Raw genomic sequence first — 24391 nt, forward strand, 5'->3', positions numbered from 1 at the left:
CAAAGCAGTTAGCACAGCACAGCCTAGCTTCCATTGATAACAATTACAGTTTTATTATTGATCTTCATAAGCCAGAGGCTGACATTATTTTATCCTTGCCACTTATAACTTCACCTCATAAGCAGTCCCACTGAAAGGGATCAGTTTATTTGAGTGTGAAGAACTATGTGAGTGCCAGTGATACAACCTGGTACAACTGGATGATGACTGGACACAGTGCCCAGCAAAAATTATGTTTTACAGGGAAAGGGAAAGCTGTTTCAGCAGTAAATTATCCTTTAGGTCTCCAACACCAAGAGACATCAGGAACTTCAAAAGACTCATTTAAAGTGCAGAAGACAAGGATTTTAAATAGTTTGTAATCTGATTTGTAATATTTATTTACAAACTTGACTTGCATCCTCTTCCTATCTACACTATTTAACAGACCATTTAGTAAATATTCGCAGGTGAGTGAGTGAGGAGAGCAAATATGACAGCTGACCAGATATGCACTGGAATTTTATTAATTTTATCTTAGCTTCCCAGGCTTATCAAAAAGATATATGTATATCAATGTATTTGATAGGTATTTGATAGCTTGTAACCTTTATGTAATACTGATCTCTCACTAACCTCTCTGACTTTTCTGTACACGTAACCAGAGAAAAACTACAGCAAAGGAAACTAAGACAAAGTATTTGTGAGAACTAACATATAAAACTTACCCTCCACCTGAGACACCAATTAAATTGCTTTTTAAAGAAAAGACCAAAACACTGTTCAAAATCTGTCCCGTCACTTTGTCACAAATAGAAACCTCTAATGACAGAATATGCAGAGCTTGTTTTGTACATGGTTTTGACTATTAACAACTCTACTCTGAAATAAGTAGCACTGGGACCATGCTTGCTCCCAGTTCTGCAGCATGTGTTCAGGCAGCCTACATTCAAGTACATTTTAAGATGTGCCTGTGTCTCTATCTATAGGACTCTGAGATTTGGACCGCTATATCAGAACGGGAAGTAATGTAACACATGTTTAAGTTATGTTAAAATAGTTGAAGAACCAAGCCTTAACTTTCTATTGAAAGGATATTTCTCACAAAAGATGCCCTGATCCTTTCCTTGTCTTATAAAAAGGTTTTATTTTTCAATAGAAAAGTATATTTAAAAACAGTTATTTGCTAAAAGCAATATAAAACTTTCCAATTTTAACTTCATAAAAGTTAAAAAAAACATAAATATTGTTAACCACTTACATTTCTATATACAGAACTTGCATTAGATAGATATATAGGTAGATAGAAAGTAAAATTGAAAATGGATGGCACACAACTACATGAGATTGAAATTCCATGTCATACTGCATGATCACAGGAACACCAGAAGCATCTTATTTTTTAAAATCCCCAGTTACTGAAATTCCGTTTTGTTCTTTTTACAGCTATTTCCCTTTTTTCTCTGCAATAATGCACCAGTTTCCATGGTCATAGCAGGAAGAAAGTATCTGAAGCTCAGGCATATTCTCTTCTACCAGAGAGCACAATTCCCCTTCCCGAAAAACATGATAATAACGCATGAAGGCTTTAGTATCCAGTGTGTCAGCAGTTTGGTCCCCAAAAGACACTGCTGAATCCAGAGCAGAATCAGTGGAGTCAGTTGTTGAAGTTCTTTTGAAAAATTTGCTGGCATTAGACTTACCAGCATTATCTTTGTTAAAACTGGAGCTGTAGTCCCTGTCTTCCATTGGGCCACTCACAAACGAAATTTCTTCACTTTTGTTCTGAATTACACTTTGGTGTCCTCCATTTAGATTTAAATCCTTCAGTGCATCTGTGGCCGGTGACCATGCTGGTTTTTTGAAAGGCAGGTTTTCCACGAACACATCGTCATCATCTAAACTTTGTTCTTTTAACAGTGCCCCAGGAGGACCGAAATCCAAACTGCAGTGTCTTGAATGCTGAATGGATATGGCACTGTTTGCCCATTCTCCTTCATTCTTCAGAGGCTTCATCTTCTCAGTTTGCTTTCTCAGGGCTGATTCATCCAAGGATCTGGAGAAAAACCATGAACGGAAAGATCTTCCTAGAGCACTGTAAAATCTGTTTTCATCTTCAGAAATGTTCACGCAGCAAGCTCTGGACAGGCAATGGTCCATATTGCGGGAATGTTTTGAATCAGTATCTGACTGCAGATTGGTTGGATAGCTGCAATCAGAGATGACCAGCTGTGCAGGGTGTATATCTTGGCTTTTTACAGTGTGCACAAACTCACCCTTATCTCCAGATTGATTCGATTCTGAAAAATGCCGTGAGCACAAGGCCTTATTCCAAGGAACAAATACGTCTTGTTTCTCAAAGCGGCGATTCTTTTGTTCCATAGCCCAAACATAAATCATCATCTGGCCTCCAGGTACCAATACCCTTGCCATTTCCTTTATTGCTTTGATTCTTCTTTGTTTAGTTGAGAAATGATGGATCACTACAAAAAAACGAAAGGCATTATATATTGAATATTAGCATAATGTATTGACATAGCATTTCCTGCTTCAATCTATTCTATGCATTTAATCATTTTAGTTGCCATATCACAAGTATCACTCACTGCAAGCCAGCAACAGTGCCATATTTATTGGTAACACCGTGCAAGTTTACACTGGATTGCTCTCTTTCACAACAAACAGAATCTGTGAGGTCCCTATCTAAGCAATTCATTTTATGAATTAAATATTCTCCATGATTAAAATTATATAATCACTTTGGTGATTCTAAAGAAATATAAAGCCTATAAACAAGATTATACTGGCAAAGCCAAGAAGAGTATTTGAATATTTACATGAGTATTTGTCATTCTCTGGAAAGCGATGAAAACACTTTGTTTAGAATTAGATGGCTACAGGTATATCAAATCTCTGTTCAAGAGGGATTAAAATTCATTATTGTTAAACATAAAAAAAATGCCACTTGAACATTTAGTCTGGTCAGGCCTGTAATTGGTATAAATATTACATACGTAGGCTATCCTTCAAAGTGGGTTGATCTGATAGCACTGAGATTATACTACAATACCTGAAATGTGGATATGTCTCACTGGCTCACTGGCTCACCAGTTAAAACAAAAGCAAAGTAATATAAATCCTGCTTGCATATTAGTCACCGTTTCTTTGCTTTAAAATTTTGTGCATATGTGAAAAGTACACTTTAAATTACATTTCTGACATATTTTGAGTAGTTTCTTGATTGTCACAAATAACAACTTTCATGCTTTATAATTTTGTTCATATGATGAAACGGTCTGAAAGGAGCTCAGGGAAACAGAGAGTTAAAAAGTAGACTGTAACTGGATTCTCCCTCTTGCTCTCTTCCCCCCCTTCCCTCTCTCTCTTTCTTTCTTCTCATCTTTCTTCCTTATCTACTCTTTTCTCACTTTATACCTCTCAACTATGAATAATATTTTCAAAAAGAAGGATCAGAGAATTAAGACTTTGAGATTCTTGACTCATTTTAGACAACAGGCACTTGGATGGCTCTAAATTCTTACTTCATGACTATTTTAAGACAAATTTGTATTCACAGCACATGATAGTTAACATGAGTTTCAGGTCCTGGTCTAGACAAAGCAAGTTTTCATTTCAATGCATTTGCTGGTCAAAACAGATCCTAAGGAGGAACCAAGAGTTTATCTTGACCACCTAATGTGTTTAAACTGTAAGCAGCTTTGTTTATACTAGTTTTTACTTGTTTAAAATGCATGTTGGAAAGAAATCTTTTCTCCACAGGGCAGACAAGGCCACATATAAACAAACAAATGATCCACATATTTCCCTGGTCAACAGCACCACTATGCAACGGCCCTAATTTTTTTTCATGTTTACTACATTCACTCCAGTAATATCTGCAATGATCTAAGGGAATTGTTTCAAAACAAACTTAACCGAAAAGGATCCATAAGATTTCCCATCTTTTGTGGGGCCAAATACATGTATAATCTCTTACCTCCAATGGAAATGACTGCGTTGAAGCACTGATCCCTAAAGGGAAGGTTAAGGTTGTCACATACCAGAACTTCATCACCTTTCCTCCTTGCAATCTCTATCAATGGTCTACAGTAATCACAGCCGAGATTATACACCTGACTGTTGACACTGAGATACTTTCCAGTTCCACAACCTGAAAAGAAAAGAATACTCTTTACTAGAACAGAAGTCGTGTTATGAACACTTGCTATTCCTTCCAAAGCAGCGAAAATATTGGGGGAGAGGAGAGTGTCTTTCCTAATCCTAGAGTTTCCTGGAAAACAAAATCCGGGTTTGCTCCTACCAGCCTAACTCCCAAAAGATTCATTTGGACTGTTTGAAATTGTATGTTTACACCATTAGGAATGGCATGACATAAACATCACCAACAAAAATCTCTTTGCATAGCCCTTTGTAATACCAGGTTATGCATATTTCTTTGGGGAAGAAGGGTAAGTGCAGGTGGTGGGTACTGACAGATCCTCTGCAGCCGCTCTTGCATACTGCAGAACAAGAGAAAAGCCATGCTGGTTCAGACTGACGCTCTATATAATCCGGTATCTTGTTTCCAGCAGTGACCATAAACAGGCATCCAGGAAAGAGCACGAACAGGGTAAGCATCTATGACCCTTTTCCTCAGTACCCTCCCAGCCTCTGACTACTTTCTGCTTAGGGGTTTTCCCGAAACTAATATGGTTTGTCTTTTTAGTAAGCTGCAATAGATCTCTCTTCCAATACAGTCTCTGCTAAATCCCATGCACTACATCTCAAGAGCATCCTATTTATAGGGGATGCAAGGGAGAAGGACTAATGAAGACATGGATCCATTGGCCCACACCTAGGCCTCCATACGGGAGCCATCATAGGCCATGCTTCATGTCCTGTTAACAACCCCACCAATATCCACAGACACATAGAGCTCTGTGACTGCAAAGCAGAGGAAAAGATTTCTCTCCAAGAAATCCTAAATGACAACTGTGATTGACACAGGTCAGAGAGGAGAATTTTAACTTCAGATACAGACTTGAAGATAACTGTGATTCACGAAAATTTCTCCCAGGTTGCAGACACATTCTCTTTCTCTGTTTCAACACACGTGAATGTAATGAACAGTTCCAGAATGCCTTCCACCTAAAAGTGTGTCTCCTAAAGGACTGTGCTTTACTAAATTGAAATCTTTCAGAGTGTTCTTCAATATTGTATGCATAACAGGCACTTTTCAAAATTAGATTAGGAAACATTCACTGCAGTTATGGGTCAGTAGTGAAGAATAATTTCTGAAAGTTGACAGCCAAGCAAGGGGGTAGCAGCTTGGCAAAGAGAACCATTGAAGTATTGGAAATTCAATTTAAAGGCCTGGAGTTATCTTTAGAAACATCACTGCTTCTTGCAGCGCTGCTGCTCTTGTTGATGTTAATGTGCACCATTATCTACAGAGACAGCACAGGAACTGTTGGAGAGCAGCACAATACTGCAGCAGTGAAAAAGAGCACATTTCTAAAGCAAAAAGCAAGCATCATTCTTTGAAGTAATACTTGATATAAATGAAAAAGATTAATATTATTAATGCAGTTCAAGGATGGTATGCAATAAAACATGAAGCTCTACATGTTAGTAAGAAAGTGTGAGTTTTAAAATTAGTATAAGATATTATTGGTTATTGTGTTTGTAGTAGGAACACACTCAATTAAACATGTAAGTTATGTGTATAGTAATTTAGACATTTCAGCTGCTTAATACACAGCTTTTGGCAAGCTGCTTAATACACAGCTTTTGGCAGAGGGTTTTTTAATCACAGAGGGTATTCTGGACTATGGGGTCCACTCTGGAATGAAGCCAAATAGTGATAATACTCCTGATACTCTGAAATTCTACATTTACAGGAGATTCACTTTAAAGTGAGTCAATAGGAGGATGGATTCCTTCATGAAGCTATTAGCCATTGCCATGCTATTATCATTTATTCTGACAAAGGAACAATAATAAGGCAATTAGGCAAAAGGATGTTTTATTCTGCTATCATTATCATGCTTCATGTAAAGCTAGCACACAAAAATATTTTAATATTAATATTTAATATTAGCATTAAACAGAAAAGGAAATTATCAGTTGATCATCCCATTTTGAAACTTTTGATGCCACCAAGCAACCCTCCTCCAGAAATGCATACCAAAAATGAATGCTATAGGCAGATTCCTGTAGGTCAACATTAAGCCTCATAAAAGTAAGTGCCTTTAGTGCCTGGATGGGAATATTCTTATTGGCAACCTGTAAGTAGCTACCTTCTCTGCAGATGCATCAGACACATGTTAAAATTATTTCAGCTAAAACTGTAAAGGGGTGATCTTAAGCTTTCAACAGGCACTGTGATGCCTGCTGGTGCAGCCTCAAAGAACTTCAGCAAGGTTTCAAATAATTCCTAGAGAGGTGACAAAAAATTTTGGCTGAGAAATATCGTTTTAAGCTGACTATTGGATGAGTGGATACTACAGGATATTTCCTGGGATGATTAGTGAAAATGGTGCAGACACAGAAAATAAGATACATATTCATAATAATAGGAGCCGAATATTTTTTGTGAGGACTGGGCTTGACAGCAGCAGGAGAGCTATCGTGATCTTTAGATTATGGTCTATAAGATCTTTAAGGAATGCTTTCCTCTGATAGGACTAGGCAGATATGTTATTTATTTGTACATGTATTGTAATTTGCTGTGTAAAAGTGCTTTATTAGGCTAAAGAGTAGGGAAAATCCAGTGGTGCAAAGGAACATTCGGTTTGGAGTGATGTACTCTAAAGGTGTGAATTCAGCGGAAACACACCAGGATCTGGAAACCCCAAAAGAGTTTGTAGGTTCACCGGTTGGTCAAGTTATAAAATGAACATGTAGAGAACACAAGACCATAGCAAAAAAACGAGTGTTTGGTGCCCATATTCAGGATCATAGGGAGATTCTCACATGATTATTATTTTTTTTTAAACAGTGAATACATCAGAAGATTTCTTTCAAATTAAAGTCTGGACAGGAGGAGTTTTAGAACAAATTAATAAAATGAAAAATGAAATAATTAACCTATTAACACTGTTTTTAAGAAGGTCTGAAGGGGAACCACAGACCACTAGGTCTAGGCAGGGGAAACTGGTAGATTAAGGCTTACCTCAATCAAAATTAGTTAAAAATTGTATTTATTGGCTACCTGATACACTATCAAAGTGGTATATGGCATCTAATACAAGTTTTAAAACAAATTTAAAACCATTTTTTAAAGATGATTTTAAAAGTTTTAAAAACAATTGCTCTGGAAGATACATACGATTAACGCATAAGCTAATAAAGTTTCTAGACAATATTTCAGCGCATCCAAAGGAATGGCTTACCTATGTCTGCAACGAGACTGCCAGGCTTCTGTTCCAGCAGAAAGTGACGGACACGAGGCCACGCTTTGCTCTGCAGATCGTTGAAGTAGGCGGCTGTATTTTCATATACACTATGCACATGCTGCTTTTCTAGCTGGGTAGCCTCACGTTCCATCCTGGAAACAATGAAGAACTGTTATGTACAATAAAACATGAACTGTTGTAGTGTAGATTTTATATTTTATAGTTTTTTATAATTCATGACCCTGTAAGCTTACATTTATAAAATCATTAGAGTCATTTAACAAACATTGTATTTATAAAACGCTTTTAATCAAAGGGTCTGATTTTATTTTATTTTAAAGTCAAGAAAAATTTTCAACATAACATCATGCCTTAGGAGCATTATATAACTACATGTGCCTATTCAATAGTGTGCATATTCCTAGGCAAATTCACCAATGTAGTCAAAAGCAGCTCTGCTGTAAAACAGAGCATGTATCCAGCAAAAATACAGACTGATTAAAAACAGGAAGTAAAGAATAGACTTTCCAGTTGAAACTAAGGTGTGCAGATAGATAGAATGTAATTATTTTATTTGAAATATAGCCTGAACCCTGAAACCAAAGTCCCTCAATCATGCATAAATTATCAGTGGTTTATCTAACCTCTAAAAGCAGTGAGTTGGTTTGAAAATTTTCAGCAACATAACATTTCAACAAAAATCATGATTTCCCTACCACCACTCTATTAACTTAATTTGTTAACAAAGTATTTTAGTTTAGTGATTCATTTCAAAAGTGGCATTTTCTATATACTTCTAATATTATCCCTAAGCTCTTATAAAACACCAAGTGGATACAGACACTGAATCCCTTTATACAGAATCTTAAAGTCTTCCTTAAGTTTCCCTCTTATCCAGCAATCAGTCACGTCTGGCCTTAATATCTCCTGGAGGCTGATAAAATTACATTTCAAAGTGTTAAGGCATTCTTCCAACTAATTCAAACAACTGCCTGTTTATTCAGGAATTTTTCCTTCCCATTATTAAAAAAGAATTGATTAATCATCCAAGTACTCAGCAGAGATTAAAACCTGCTTCCCAACTTCTTTCATGAGGTAAAGTAATGTATTATCAAGGTGAAATTATAAGAGTGATTTATTTGGCTGCATTTGAAAATGTCAAAAGCAAAAATATTAACATACAGCAATTTCTTTATTTTCCTTTGCTTTTCAAATAACATACATTTCTGGACTCACAATGAACAATGTTTCTGTCTTTTTTACTATTGAAATACGTTATTATGATAAATGATTTAAATAAAAAAGAGTATGTAAAATAATAATGTGAGTCCTTTAAAACATCTGTCCTACAAATGCCCTATAATCTTCTCAATTTAGAAAATCCCAGTAACTACAAAAAAAATATTCATATACTTTAAGTTAAGTGTGTGCGATTGTTCACAACAATATGGTCTAAGACTTCATCCATTTCATCAGTGTTATGTAGTCTGTTATGTAGGAGGTCAAGACAAATGGCCCCAGTGGTCTATTCTGACTGTAGTATCTGTGAATATCTCTCTTCAAAGTATTTCAATGCTCTGTCTTCAAAATCCTTACTTTCTTCTTTTCTGGCATGATCCATAATTTTCTTTCATGATGCATTATCTCCGCTTTAACTAGCGGTGCTGTTGAGTATATAAACAACTTTGCAGTTTAATTCGGTAGTAGAACAACAAGTTCCCAGTAGACACATCTTCAGTGTCATTTTGAGGAGTGGAAAACTATAACAAACTGACTCAACAACAGAAGCGGACAGTACTGAAACATGGACTTGAAATGATATCACCTGTATCAGAGCTTACTCAATCAAAGCTTTTCTCAGAATGCCATTTCAAGTAACGCTCTTGAATAGGATGGGTTAGTTGCAGCAATTTCACCAGTTAATCATTACAGTCACTGTAAAACCCATTCTTTTTTTCTTATTCGACCCCCAAATAAAACAGATTGGGTGTTTCATGTCTGCAGCTATCTTTCCTCTCTGCCTCAAAACATACTGTTTTTTGTTGTCCTACTGCCCAGAAATCCTCTATTTATAAGTAGAAATTCCGAAGACTAACAATCATTTATCTTCTTTTGTCATCCAATATGCTCCTTGATCTAGTTTATATTTCAGGTTTGGTTACTATGTGGTTCTGTGTTTCCAAGTGTTTTTATCTTTCTTCTTGAAGCTCTTTGGTCAAGCTTTGCAATTCTAAAAAAGAAAAAAAAACAAAACCAAAAAAACTGCAGAGAAGAATGTTTTTAGTCATTCATACTGAATTCCAAATGCTACGGAAATTCCAGTTTTTGCCAACTGCAGGATTAGTTGGCTGAATTGAAGGTTAATTTGGATGTTTTAAAGAAACACACAAAAAACCCTTGGACTCAGCTTAGAAGACAGTAAGAATTTTTCCATTGATACAATATTATATTACATTTTCTAAAATGTTTTCATTAAATTACAGGGTAGGCTGAAATTTAGCTTAGTTTCCTACTGAATCACAAGACCGTTAAGTTTTTTCCATCAACTGTCTTATTCACTGGGACTGGTATTGAATCTTTTGCTATACTGGACATCCTAGAGACTTCCATGTATTACACTGCATTAGTGATTATTATTTTAGATACATTTAATAAACATTTTCAAGATAGTAACTTGGTTATAATCTTAGAGGAACTGTAGTCTACTAAAATACAAATTATTTCATTCACAGTTTCATTACAATTTCCATTCCTGTTGATAATTTTTACTTTGTAGATTATTAAGTTAAATGAGGAAGCTAGAATTGCCAGCTTGACTTTCTAGTCAAAACCTGTAACACTGTTGGATTTACTTTGCAGCATGGCAGGAAAATGTCTTATCAGTAAACCTCTTCATTTCAAGGTTTACCAAAGGGAAGAAACTTGCGGAGTCTGTTCTGCCCTACAGTTGTACTAGTTTCGCACAAGTCTAATGTCTCTGAAAACATCAGAGTGAAGAATCAGAAACTTAGAACTATGTTACTTTGCAAGCCAAACACAATACTTCTATCTTTCTTCATAAAAAAAAAAACCACCTGTTTTGCCTTAAAAATACCAGACAATGTCTCCATTGCACATATATTGGAGAAAATGTTGTTTATCCAGCTTCCAGATTGTAACCTCCAGAATAATGGGAAAGTCTGTTCAGCAAAGGAGGTAGCGAAAATCTAAGATGTCCAGAAATCCCAGTGCTCCAGCATCTGCTCCAGTTCTCATTTAAGTTACCTGGAAGCTGTCCAATAAGCCAGGAAAGAGAGGAAGAGCAGGGGAAGGTAATTATGGACATGCTTTCCCCATGCTCAATTCTTCTTTTTTGTGTGATAGCTTATGCTCCTGTCAAAGGGCTATGTAGAGACTTACTGCAGAGTGGAGAGTGTGCAGTAAATTGGCACCCAGATGTTCAGTCACTCCCCAGTAAGCCTTGGCGAGTCCCAAAAATGTGGATGCAGCTTAGAAATGCAAGACTCCTGCAAATAAGCAGCTAGGATAACAAATGAAGAACAGGAGCCTCTTCCCTTTCAATACTTCTTGGTTCAGCTAGGTTCATTTTTTAGTCAACAACAGGCCCTTGTTGTGGCTGATCTATGAAGAAAAAGAAAATCAGATGAAAGCTAGCAGTGAGATTTTTGCTGATTTCATGGGCAAACACATCACCAGTCCATGACATGTAATTGTGATATATGAACAAAATATATCTGAAAGTGAATAGGCTATAATCCATTTTCCTACATTGCTGTTTTCCTTTTTTGTTAAAAAAGCAAAGCAAAATAAAAAACAAAAAAACAAAAAATACAGCTTTCCAGGAGTTAAAGGAAACATACAAGCATATACTTTCATATATTTTTATAGCTACACATCTCACTAAAACTTCCCTGAATCCAAGGAAATCCAATTTCTTCTTTTTCCATTAACATTTTGAAACCTTTTATATAATTAACTTTTCAAGGATACTGCTTTAAAGAAAATCATGCTGCTTGGACCTATTCTATCACTGCTGAAGTAACAGATGCATTTTACGATGTGACCTTGAAATGCCAACAATGAAAAATTAATAATCCCAGTTCCAATGTTTTAAAATGATGGGATTATTATTTATTTGCTTGTCAGTCAATATTTGTGCTATTTTTGAAGAGTATGACTTACAATTTTGGCTAACTTCTTTAAATACCTTAGCCTCAGAGGACAAAAGAGCCAGTTACTGGCTCTGACATGCAAGAGCTGCCCCAGCACTGAAATGCAGGAGGTCATGTTCAGTTCCAAATCTCTTCCTCTACCACATACTACCCAAACCTTTCCACATCTTCCTGCAGTCTTTCTGAAGCTCTTGTAACCCTCCTTATCCACCTCAAATTCACAGAATTTTATCACAGAATAGCTGGGGTTGGAAGGGGCCTCTGGAGATCATCTGTTCCAACCCCCCTGCTCAAGCAGGGCCAACTAGAACAGGTTGCCCAGGACCATGTCCGATTGGGTTTCGAATATCTCCAAAGATGGAGACTCCACAGCCTCTCTGGGCAACCTGTGCCAGGGTTCAACCACCCTCAGAATGAAGTGTTTTCTTGTGTTCAAGTGGAATTTCCTGTGTTTCAGTTTGTGCCCATTGCCTCTCGCCCTGTCACTGGGCACCACAGAGAAGAGTCTGGCCCCGTCCTTTTGACACCCTCCCATCAGGTATTTATATACATTGAGAAATCCCCCCGAGCCTTCTCTTCTCCAGGCTAAACAGTCCCAGCTCTCTCAGCCTTTCCTCATATGAGAGATGTTCTAGTCCTTTAATCATCTTTGTGGTCCTTCAGTTGACTCGCTCCACTAAATGCATGCCTTTCTTGTACTGGGGAACCCAGAAGTGCACACAGTATTCCAGATGTGGCCTCACCAGTGCTGAGTAGGAGGGAAAGATCACCTCCCTCAGCCTGCTGGCGATACTTATCCTAACTCATCCCAGGATACTGTTGGCCTTCTTTGCCAAAGGTGCATTGCTGCCTCGTGTTCATCTTGTTGTCCACCAGGACCCCCAGGTCCTTCTCTGCAAGACTGTTCTCGAGCTCGTTGGCCTGCAGCAGGTACTGATGCAAGCGGTTATTCTGCCCCACACGCAGGACTTGTCTCTTCCCCTTGCTGAACTTCATGAGGTTCCTCTCTGCCCATTTCTCCAGCCTGTCGAGCTCCCTCTGAATAGCAGCACAACCATCGAGTGTATCAGCCACTCCTCCCAGTTTTGTGTCATCAGCGAACTTGCTGATGTGCATTTGGTGCATTTGTTCCCATCATCCAGGTCATTAATGAAGATGTAAAACAGTATTGGCCCCAGTATCAACTCACGGGTAGCACCACTCGTGACAGGCCTCCAGCTGGACTTTGTGCTGCCAGTCAGAACCCTCTGAGCCCAGCAGTTCAGCCAGTTTGCAGTCCACTTCACTGACCACTTATCTAGTCCATACTTCATCAGCTTGTCTATGAGGATGCTATGGGAGACAGTGTCAAAAGCCTTGCTGAAGTCAAGGTAGACAACATCCACTGCTCTCCCCTCATCCACCATGCCAGTCATCTCATCATAGAAGGCTATCAAGGTTGGTTGATTTCCAATAGTTGGATGATTTCCCCTTCATAAATCCATGCTGACTACTCCCAATAACCTTCCTTTCCTTCACGTATCTGGAAATGATAGCCAGGATTAATTGCTCCATCACCTTCCCAGGGATTGAGGTGAGGCTGACTGGCCTGCAGTTTCCCGGATCCTCCTTCTTCCCATTTTGAAGATAGGAGTGACATTTGCTCTCTTCCAGTCCTCAGGAACCTCTCATGATCGCCATGACCTTTCAAATATAATCAAGAGTGGCTTCGCAATGACATCAACCAGTTCCCTCAGTACTTGTGGGTGAAGCCCATCAGGGTTCAAATTCTACTTATCCCTTCCAGCGGCCAAAAATTTTCACATCTTTCTCTGTCTACCTTAACATGTTCTAAGCCATCACCACTATTTTGATTTGATGTATAACACTGGGAAGACTTGAGCTGGCTCACATTTTCAGTTTCTCCTCGCCTCTATTCCTAGGCCAGTCACAATACCTAGAAAGTGATCCAAAATTTTTGTCAATGGCCTTCTGGAAGCATCCCATGATTTGTATCATAGACATCAAATCCTGCACCACTGCACCATAGCCTTCAGAACAATTAGCCTTGATTAATCTGAGCCACAGACTTTCCTTTCCCCTTCTTTCTTGCAGCTGCCTATTTCCCCTCTACCCATTTGACCAGCAGCAAAAACTTACTCCTCCTGAAGTTGACTTCAGTTTGAATTGAGTTTGAATGCAGGATTACAGGCTATTCAAGAGGACTCCTTGTATTTAACACTTCACACACAGATGGCAATTCTCAATCCTATTTTGGATTAGGACCTCTTACTTCAAAAGTCTATGAAATCCAGCACAGACGTATCTCATCTTTAATCATTCCCAAGTGCTACAATAGCAACATAAATCTTGTTCTCACTCCAGCCATGGATGCAAAAATCTAATTAATCACTGACCTTAAACTGAACAGTATAGACCACAAGGGCCAGGTCAATGTCACACAATACCCTGCTCTCCAGCAATAGCAAGATCAGCTGTAGCTGGTAATAATAGCTAGTTAAAATGTGGGGCAGCCCAACCGGTATTCTCTCCCCTCATCAACAAAACAGGGAGAACTGACTCTTTTGTTCTATTCAGTGAGCAATACTTCCAGTTTATTTCCACCTTGCTTAAGATTGACCAATTTTTTCACTCAAATATAAATAGTCATAGTAAAGCTGTAAATGTACAGCCCTTATAGTCACCTATAAACCACAGTCTCAATTTTCAAGCAAATACAAAAATCCAGCTCCTCTGCAACTGCAAAACCCCCTTACAGATCTTCTCAACAGCAGAGCTAAGATTTTTCTAGAACTTTGCTCACCCTTAAGACTGAATTTATAAATCATAGTAACAAAGTCAGTTCTGACTGATAGTGCTCTCCCATTTCATTAATAAAGTCAACAAATAGGAGCATGATGACATACTAAATTGCTTCCAGATATGAATCATTATTTAAAGCAGCTGTATTAGTAAATACAGGATAATGAAACAAAATAATAGTAATCCTGTAGTGAATGGTTAAACTAGCTGCAATCCAAGGTTAGCAAAAGAATACAGTGGGATATGATTTGCTTACATAAGGCTAACAACTATGGTAATTAATTTCACCCACGCATGAACTGTAATAATCTCATGAAAATGTACAGCCTGAAACCAGAGCAAGGGGAACTCTATGCAGTATATCTAAAACATTACTGAACTAAAGTCCTGATTCCAGATCCTTCTTTCAGCAAAATTTGGAATTTTGCTGAAGACATGAAAGACAAAGAGCTGAGTCACGCTTAACAAGAATGGCTGTTATTCGGAGCGCTCATTGTGAATCTAATATTTTAAAATAAGGCCATTAATTGAAATAACATTGCTATCATATTTTTACTTACTAAAAGAGGGGAGAATCTTGTTCTAAAGAAAGATTGAAAGCACTGAAGTTGTTCTTTCAAGATCTTGGACTGAATGAAAATTTATCATTCACGCACTGTCAAAATGACAGCCATTCAGCATCACATTTATTCTCTGTTAATTTTCCAGTCCAGGCAAAACCTAATACTATTCACTGCACATCCTATTCTTGGATCAGTTAATCATTTAGTATTCCCCTTGCTGTTGTGCACTGGGGGTTATAGTGTATATAGCTGAAAGGCTGCACTGTAAACAGATTTATTTCATTAAGCACATAAACTCTATTCTGTACATAGGCAACTTTCAGCTAAGATGACAATGCACAAACACAGACCCTTTGCTGTTTAAAAATACTGAAGAAGTAGCACACTCACGTGCAGAAATTGCGTCTGTTAAAGCATCTGTTCATCTTTACTATCACATGAAAAAGAGAGCAGAACTCCCAGCAAAGAGGGTCCCTTCCTCCCGGGGTCCCACACAGTCAAAAGCCCCTGTTGCTAGATTTGCACTTATGTGCACCTCCAGATCCTCTAGGGCAGGACACAACCTGCTTCCCAGCTGGAGAGAGCACATTCCCTCTTGCCAATGGCAATCCAAGCAGCATTTACAGCTTTTCAGCAGCCACGGACTAAAGGAGGGGGAGCAAAGTGTAGAAAAAGGTTAAAGCAGAGGGAAGACATGTAATAGAAAGAACTGCAGCTGTGGAGCCAGAGCCTGTAAGCACTTCCATTTCACTATAATTTTGCAGAAGGTGGGTGTGCGATTTTTGTATTTCCATGTGCTGGAAAAAGGCTCTGAGCTTGTATTATTTTACTGACTTTGAAGATAAATGTAAAATGCCTTGTAATTTTTTTTCATTGATGGATGTATCTTGGCCTACAAAGGCCTTCTGAGTAAATATTTATGATCACTTTGTAGCAATCATATATGCACTAGACCCTACCCAAAGGCACAAACAGTCATAGATCCTGATCTAAACTGCTCACAATGCAAAGAGACATCATTAATTGTAGTAAAAAGGAATATTGGTACTTCTGGGGGTATTTTTTCTTCGTGAGGTATATTGTTTATTTGCAACTCTCCCACTGCCTGAACTGTATGAATCAAGTACTTGCCAGTATCATTACAGCCAAGTGTAAGGCAGGATCTGAAGAAAGCAGGGTTTCAACTACAGAAGATTGAATTTGAAGCATCAAAAGCACAGGTAACTGTTGGAGTAACAATTATAAAAGATGATTTTATAAGCTGTATTTTATATTCACCCTTTGTCTGACAGAGCAAAGATTATAGTGATTGACAAGAGTTTGGGTGTGACTTTTAGACACAAAGACATACAGAAAAGTTTGGAGTGGGGAAACCGCTCCAAGAAAGAAGAATTTTCCAAGAAGAAAAATGGATAAGACCTGAAGAGAAGCAGAATCTGTAGGGAAAAGGCAACTCTTCAGTCATAGGCCTTAGTGAAAGGATTGTGGTGATGCAGCACATTATAATTATAGTTTCTGATAGGCCTGCCATTTAACTCAAATCCACATGACTTACTATTAGCTTATCATATCAGCTAACATGCAGTATCCTGACTTTCACCAGTCTGCTGATGTAACAGTTAATAAGGAAAAGTTCCAGTGCCTTTCTGCTACAGTTAGCATATTTTAGTAGTAAGGAGTTGAATTTTTCCCTTCTCTAGGCACAGTCTCCAATATCAGTTTGCAATGTCAATGTTCATTCCATATGGTGCTTATCTCCTCAAATGCCCACATGACCATCAGTGGCCTCTATCATGGTCTATTCACCCAAGATAGCAAAAATGACCATAACATGGAGGACTTGATTAGCAGCAAAGTGGGATTTGAACAATTTTTTTGTGTTATCACAAAATTATACATGAAGGAAATTCAAATAAAAGTCTTAAATCTGCTGAGGCCCAACAGTGGATAGGTGATATTTTAGACCTCAGTGCATATGCTATTTTTTAAATCAATTTCTGTAATACTTGAACATACTGGCACTGTAGACAGAATTAAGAATGGAGTGAATACACTAATTTGTCTACTGGTGTTTGTCAAGTCCTTGTCAGACCTCCAGCTTCCTTCAAAGACTGACATAAATAGTCCAACCTTCAACCAGTTCTAGAAATGATTTTGTGTTATCAACAATGGAGAAGCAACAAGAAGGATTTTTTTTCCAGATTTGACTGATATTGAGAAGGAATGCTGAGAACGTGGAGGTAGAAGGCAACTTGAGTAAAGATTGCGGAATAGGAGTTCATTAGTCTTATGCATAGAATGAAATAAAAGCAAAATCATACATATCATACAAAATATGAAAATGAATGCAAATTAATGAGTATAGAATAACAAAACATATAACAACATGAAAAGGCTAAGGCATGGAAGGAGAAAACAACTATCACAAAGATAAAGAGTAACAAGAAACATTCTGTACAGACATTAGAAGAGAAAGGAGGGCCAAGAAAGACTTGGTCTACTCCTTAGTGGGATCAAAAATTTAATAGTAAGTGATTTTGAGAAGACCAAAGTTATTATTTTTTCTTCTTCCTCTTCTTCTTCACTCTTAAGGTTAATTGCAACTAGGCAGCTAATACTGTTAACATCAGTGACAAAAGGTTAAGAACTTAGGTTAGAATGGAAAAAGAATAGATTAGGGCTTTTTGAGTAAATTCAATGTTCAGTTCCTAGTCTCATGATATTCTCATTAGCAAATTAGGGACAGTAGGTCTAGATGAAATAGCAGTGTAAATTGGTACTGTTTGAAAGAGAATACTTAGAGTGTAGTTATCAACAATTTACTATCCCCTGGAAGGCTACCCTAAGCAAATCTGTACAGGGGTCTGTCTTGGATACTACTCAGTGATTCCTTTGCATGACAGATTAAAGAGTAGCATTACATTTGCAGATGGACCAGACAGAGAAGGGTTCAGACCTGCTGGATGATGGGATTAGAATTCATTAGATTAGAATTGATGAGATTAGGATTCTGTTTTGACAGATTGAGAAAAACAAAAGCAAAGCATTTCATTTAGACAAGATTAATCCACAAATAAAGGGTAAGGGAGGTAGGATGGGATGACTGGCAGCAGTTCTACAGAAACGCTTCTGAGCATCATAACATTTCACAGATTTAACACCATACATTCTGTACTGTTGCAAAAAAAGAGTCATACCAGAATGAAGAAATAGGACAGATAATTTCAAACCATGCAAAATAGTCCTTCTACTATATTCAACACCGCTGAAGAATCAGTTTGAGTGTTATGTCCAATTTCAAGCAAGAATTATGTAGACCTACTGGAAAAATTACAGAAGGGCACAACAGTGATCAGAGATTTAGAAGTAAACCTCTAAGAGGAAAGACAGTTGTTTCAAATTGTTTGGCCAGAACAAGAGGGTTCCAGGGAGCACACAAAATCATCTTCTCATAACGAAAGAGCTTGTTGCAAAGGAGGAGGAAATAATCTGTTCTCCACAATGGAGAGCAGACGAAAAACAGCAGGCTTAAACTACAGCAAGGAAGAAACAGGTGAGGTATTTTAAAAAACAGGGAGAAGGATAGAAAAACTTTGGAAAGATTTGCAGAGCAGGTGGGTCATGGAGCCTCCATCAGTGGGGTTTTCAAACTCCACTAAGTAGTCAAGCGTTTGTCAGGAAAAACACTGATATAAATTGGGAGGAGGAGCTGATACCCCAGAAGGCTGTGCTGCCATTCAGAGAGACCTGGACAAGCTGGAGAGGTGGGCGGAGAGGAACCTCCTGAAGTTCAACAAAGGCAAGTGCAGGGTCCTGCACCTGGGGAGGAATAACCCCATGCACCAGGACAGGTTGGGGGTTGACCTGCTGGAAAGCAGCTCTGCGGAGAAGGACCTGGGAGTGCTGGTGGACACCAAGTTAAGCATGAGGCAGCAATGTGCCCTTGTGGCCAAGAAGGCCAATGGTATCCTGGGGTGCATCAGGAAGAGTGTTGCCAGCAGGTCGAGGCAGGTGATCCTCCCCCTCTCCTCAGCCCTGGTGAGGCCACATCTGGAGTACTGTGTCCAGTTCTGGGCTCCCCAGTACAAGAGGGATGTGGCACTACTGGAGCAAGTCCAGCGAAGGGCTACAAAGATGATTAGGGGACTGGAGCATCTTCCCTATGAGGAAAGGCTGACAGAGCTGGAGAAGAGAAGACTGAGAGGGGATCTTATCAATGCATACAAATATCTAAAGGGAGGGTATAAAGAGGATGGGACCAGACTCTTTTCAGTGGTGCCCAGCGACAGGACGCGAGGCAACGGGCACAAACTGAAACACAGACAGTTCCATCTGAACATGAGGAGAAACTTCTTCATTGTGAGGGTGACAGAGCCCTGGAACAGGTTGCCCAGAGAGGTGGTGGAGTCTCCTTCTCTGGAGATATTCAAAACGCGCCTGGATGCAATCCTGTGCAATGTGCTCCAGGTGACCCTGCTTGAGCAGGGGGGTTGGACTTAGACAATCTCCAGAGGTCCCTTCCAACCTCAACCATTCTGTCATTCTGTGATTCTGTGAATTGATGCTGCTTAGGGGAGGGAGATGATGCCCTGACATAGTAACTAGCCTTGTGACTCTGTGTGTCTGATCTCTGATATTTGCAAGTATAAAACTTAAATTTTTCAGGTGATAAGATTTCAGTGAACTGCTACGGAAAAGCAAAATGAATAAATATGTTTCCATGAAAGGATGCTTTGCTATGTTTATTACCCATTTACACAGGGGTTGCTTTTGCAGCTAATTTAGTAAAGACATTGAACTAACTCTTTATTTACTGCAGGTTTATCTGTTTCCTAAGAGCCCTGCATTAGTATCTCAAACCCCAGGCCGTGCTACACTTACTCATAGGTTATTCCAAGTAGCTTCAAATGTACTTTCCCTTCTTTGTCACTGTATTTCTCAGACACTTGTAAACAGTTATCTTGTCTTCTATCCCTTATTTACCATCAGTTAACCAGGCAATAAATATTTAGTCCTTTTCATCCTTCCTGATGCATCAATCTAGGTGGTCTTTTAAAAGTGTTGTTGCCATTCTCTGTATCCTCTCCAAGTATCTTCAATTCTTCATGCCAAACTACATCAAATACTCACAGAAATAATTTATTCCCTCCTATCATCCTATGATTCTTCTGGAATTACTGCTTTCTAAATTCCTTACATTTCCCCACACTTCGGGTTTGTGTTTAGAATACTATCTCCAGAAGGATTAGTTTTAGTTTATGCAGTATAATTCTCCATTTTTTCCTGTCCATAAAGCTCATCACTGTTGGTATTTAAATCATACTTGGTGCTACATACAAACATACATACATACATACATACTAAAACAATTTACAAATTGTTTTAACTAGGACGTTCAATTACTTGAAGGTACTTCTGCTGAACGAGGAAGTTAATCTCTTTGTTAGTGACAGAAAGATAAGCAGCACACTACCAAATAGGACCTCAAATTAAGGCTGACAATGGCTAACTTTGATCCTAAGATTAAATATAGAACATTACACAACCAATTTGAATATATATTTGGTGTCAGCTGTGCTTTCTATTATTCTTTCTTAATCATAAAGCTATTTTCTCTTGCCATATAATTCCCATGTCATTGGCAGGACAGCAGTATATCTCTTGCTTTCATGTGTCAAAAGCTAGCATGTTGTTGTTTTATCATAAAATGCAATAAAAGTTTATTTCTTTTCTTTCACAGTTCTGTATTAAAAACAATTACCATTAAATTCCATTAAGACACTGTTTTAATTTTACTTGATGCATTTTTTCATCCTAATAAACCTTATCATGTTAGTCACATGTTTTGCCCCTCAGCCTTTTCTAAACATGAAAATATCTGGGAGTCTTTCAGCTTGCTTGTAAAACTTTTGAAGTAATTACAGAGCTACTAAGTGGATTCTTTTGATGTCTTTTATAAACTACTCTTGATTGTTGTTTATTTATTATAACAGAATATATAATTTCCTATCTTAAAATATTCACATTTGTGTTCAATATATCCAAATACAGTATCAAAAGAAGAACCAGTCTTGTGGAAGAAGACATCTTGGGTATTAAGCTGGCATGAGTATATTGCCATTGGAATGAGATCAAAGACAGTATCACATTTTTGTTGTTCTACAGCACTCAAAAACCTGACTGATTAGCATTAAATTGTTCACATTTACTTTTGCTTTCTTGAAAAAGAAAAGATGTCATACATTTCATTGAGGTTAGTGTTCAAAGACAGAAGGGTACCTTAAGTACTATCTAATAGTAATTGGGTACTATCACAGCTAATGAAGGCATCTGAAGATCCAATAGCAATCCTATCTGGATTCAGAGTTAGACTTGCACACAGAAAAGTTGTATTATGTAGTAAGGTCAAGGTGTAACCCTCCAACTTTTGACACAGCTTGGTATTTCTGAGCACTCAGTTTTAAGGCAAAGGCCTTTACACAAAGTGATTTTTCTTATTCAGCATGAAAAAGAAAAGCTGTGGTCATCCATGAGGGAGCTGAAATTTCATATCCACACTGCTCAAGTTCTCCATTAGGAAAATATTTGATTACCATGCCCTTTTATATGCATGTGATTTTTTTCTTGAAATTAGTATTTTTTAGAGTATTGTATGATGGGGAACAAGAGTCGATATCTACAAAAATCAGTGTCTGGAGAAAATATAGAAATATAATATAAATGAGAAAAATATAGATTATTTTACTATAGAATATATATTCTATAATATAGAAATATTTCAATAGAAATGTTTTCTTAAAAGAGCTTCGATCCACAAAGAATTCATTCTCCTGAAATGATTACGTGTAGATCAGAATGTAAAGCTTTGTTCAAAAGGGAAGATTTTTCAAAAGCAAAAGACAAACCAAAACTACACAGTGGCTTTGGTCCAACAGAGTTGGACCTTTGCTGAGGAAAAAAAAAAAAAAAAAAATCAGGACTATGTGTCAAATGGATTTTAGTCAATTACATAAAGCCTGGCTATGATACAGATATTTATTTTATTTTTCAATAGTTAGAATTTCTGTCTCCCAAGATTTCAGAGACAAACGATGCTGATATTCTATCTTTATTTATGACAATACATATGTACCTATTTTGAAGGATTGGAGTCTCTACTGTTAAGAACTTTTAAAGATTTAAGCAGAAGTTCATCTCTGCATTTGAAAATGATAAAAATATCACTTTATAAGCTTTATTTTAAAAGTCAGAAGCATTTTTTTCAATATACCTGTCTTTAATCATTACCAGTTAAAGAGCCATGGAGACCACAAGCCATGGTTTTCTTTCACACAGGATTATTCTGTATCTATTATTACCTCTAAATATGCTCATGTATGTCCTGGTGCTGCCAAGACGTGGATATATGTTTAACTTTACACTCTGTCAATAAACTTACTGACTTTGGTAGCCTATTAATAATAGCTAAAGGCAGAAAAATGCATAAAAGTTTTTGCAGGACAGAGGCTTATTCTGTTTGTGCCACCCCACCATGTTCTGCTTCAGCAGTCCAGAGTGGATGGCAGAATATCTGCAAATCTAAATGTTTGCTTGGGAGATGTTCATCATCTGTCCCTTAATGCATGGCTGAATTGGCTTTATAACTTCAGTTGTGGAATTGAGTTTGTTTTACCTTAGAAAATGCAGAAAAAGATGAAAATATGTTCTGCTCCCCAAATTAATTTATATGTATGTCTGAAAATGTTTTATCCCTTTGAAGAACTCCTTGCACAGGCAATATTAAAATGCACAACTGCAGTTACCTACATGTATCTGATTTCTCCAAAATACACATTGCCATAAGTTAAACAATAACAGCACCACTGAAATGTCTCAGTGTACAATCCATTACAAGAGCACAGCACGAGAAAGAAACCAGTAAATAAAAATGCACCAGTTCAAAGAGATACTCTCTAAATAGCACATATAACTGAAATAAACATTGATATATACTACACTGAAAATAAATTACAAAAATGAAACCCAACCCCCTCCCAAGCTCCATTAAGGGACATTAAAAAGTCCCGCGAGGACCTTTCTGAACGCTCCTGTAGAGACTGCTGCATGTTTTTCTTGTCTGTTTCTCGAGTTTCATGCTCAAAATCACAAATTCCAGAAGCATACTTCACCTGAACAACTGTATCAGCAGGGAATTTCACTCTGGGCACTACATTGCTGCAGCAGCACTGCTGAAATGGTTCTGCTCCTTCTTTCTTTGCAAAAGAAAAGGAAGGGATGACCTGACTCCCTGAGCACTGGCTGCTCCCACTGCCACTCAGTGGGATGCTGAGCCAGCTGAAAATCCCTTTACAAACAGTCATTAAATAGCAAACACCTCACAACACTAAGGGCTCTATGTGGATTTACAAAGGCAATGCTTTGGTATTTTAAATTTTCTGGGAAAGGAGAAAATGATTAAGTATTATGACTTAGGATTGCTTTAAGATCACTGCTTAGGATTGTTTTCAAATTCATAGAGCAAACTTCATTTTTAGTTAATCAGAGAACCACGGAGAAACTTATTATTCCTGTTATAAATTCTCTGCACATCTATTAATGACTACCCTTCCCGACCGCTATGCCGAATTCAACGGTAGCATCTGCACTAGTTCCTATGACTGACTGCAAGTCACAGCTTCATTCAATTAAAGGGGGGGGAGGGGAGGATGGAAGAAAATAACTTGCATCCTGCAACCCTCCACCGTGGGGTACCAGGGCCATGTCGGGGACTGCCGGCTACGCGAACTCGTTCCCGCGCCGTTTTAGGAGGATCGCCTCGATTTGCAGAAATCGCCAGTCCTCACCAGGGTGGTGGATTTTTTTCCTCCCCTCCCCTCCCTGTTCTTTTCCCCCGCTGCCGCCAGCCCGGGGGGCTCGTTCCGCGCCGCTCCTTACCTGCACCCGCGGGGCGGCGGCTGCATCCCGCCGCGGAGGCGGCGCCGGGCCGGGCCGAGCCGAGCCGAGCCGAGCCGCGCCGGGCCCCGCCGCGCCGCGCCGCACCGCACCGCGGGGGCGGCCCCAGCCGCGCCGAGCCCAGCCGCGCCGCGCCGCCCGGCGCCACCCCCGCGGCGGGGCCCGGGCCCCTGCCCCGCAGGAACCGTTGCGGCGGCGTTAAAATGGCAGATGGCTCTTAACACTTTTAAGGGTTCCCGTGTGTTTGTTTCGGTCGGGCTGGTGCGCAGAGCTCCGGCCGCCGGCCGGGACCCCCGCCCTGCCAGCGCCAAGTGCAGGCACCGTCCTGTCCCGAGAGCCTGTAACCTATAGGCAGGTAAATGCAGGGAGCAGAGCACAGGGCAGCGCTATGGGCCACTGTGACAGGCAGGGAACTTAGCACAGCATCGCGCTAACTGCTGCTGGGATTATGGGGAAATGGGAACGTGAATGTGTACAGAATTGATGAGAAGTTCAGAGTTGCCAAAATGACGGAGGAACACGCATT

At 38.8% G+C, this 24391-nt stretch overlaps 1 protein-coding gene across 1 annotated transcript; it reads right to left on the reverse strand.

Annotated features, from left to right (window-relative positions):
• Positions 1–1111: 1111 nt before the first annotated feature.
• On the reverse strand, positions 1112–23908 carry TRMT9B (tRNA methyltransferase 9B (putative)). Its single transcript, XM_067297148.1, has 4 exons — positions 23848–23908; positions 7374–7528; positions 3977–4150; positions 1112–2462 (listed from the first exon to the last, which is right to left on the reverse strand). Exons 1-4 carry the CDS (start codon positions 23871–23873, stop codon positions 1426–1428), a joined length of 1392 nt encoding a protein of 463 aa, XP_067153249.1. The 5' UTR covers positions 23874–23908; the 3' UTR covers positions 1112–1425.
• Between the last annotated feature and the right edge of the window lie 483 nt (positions 23909–24391).

Source organism: Apteryx mantelli, chromosome 5 (assembly GCF_036417845.1).
Source record: "Apteryx mantelli isolate bAptMan1 chromosome 5, bAptMan1.hap1, whole genome shotgun sequence".
Classification (NCBI taxonomy): domain Eukaryota; kingdom Metazoa; phylum Chordata; class Aves; order Apterygiformes; family Apterygidae; genus Apteryx; species Apteryx mantelli.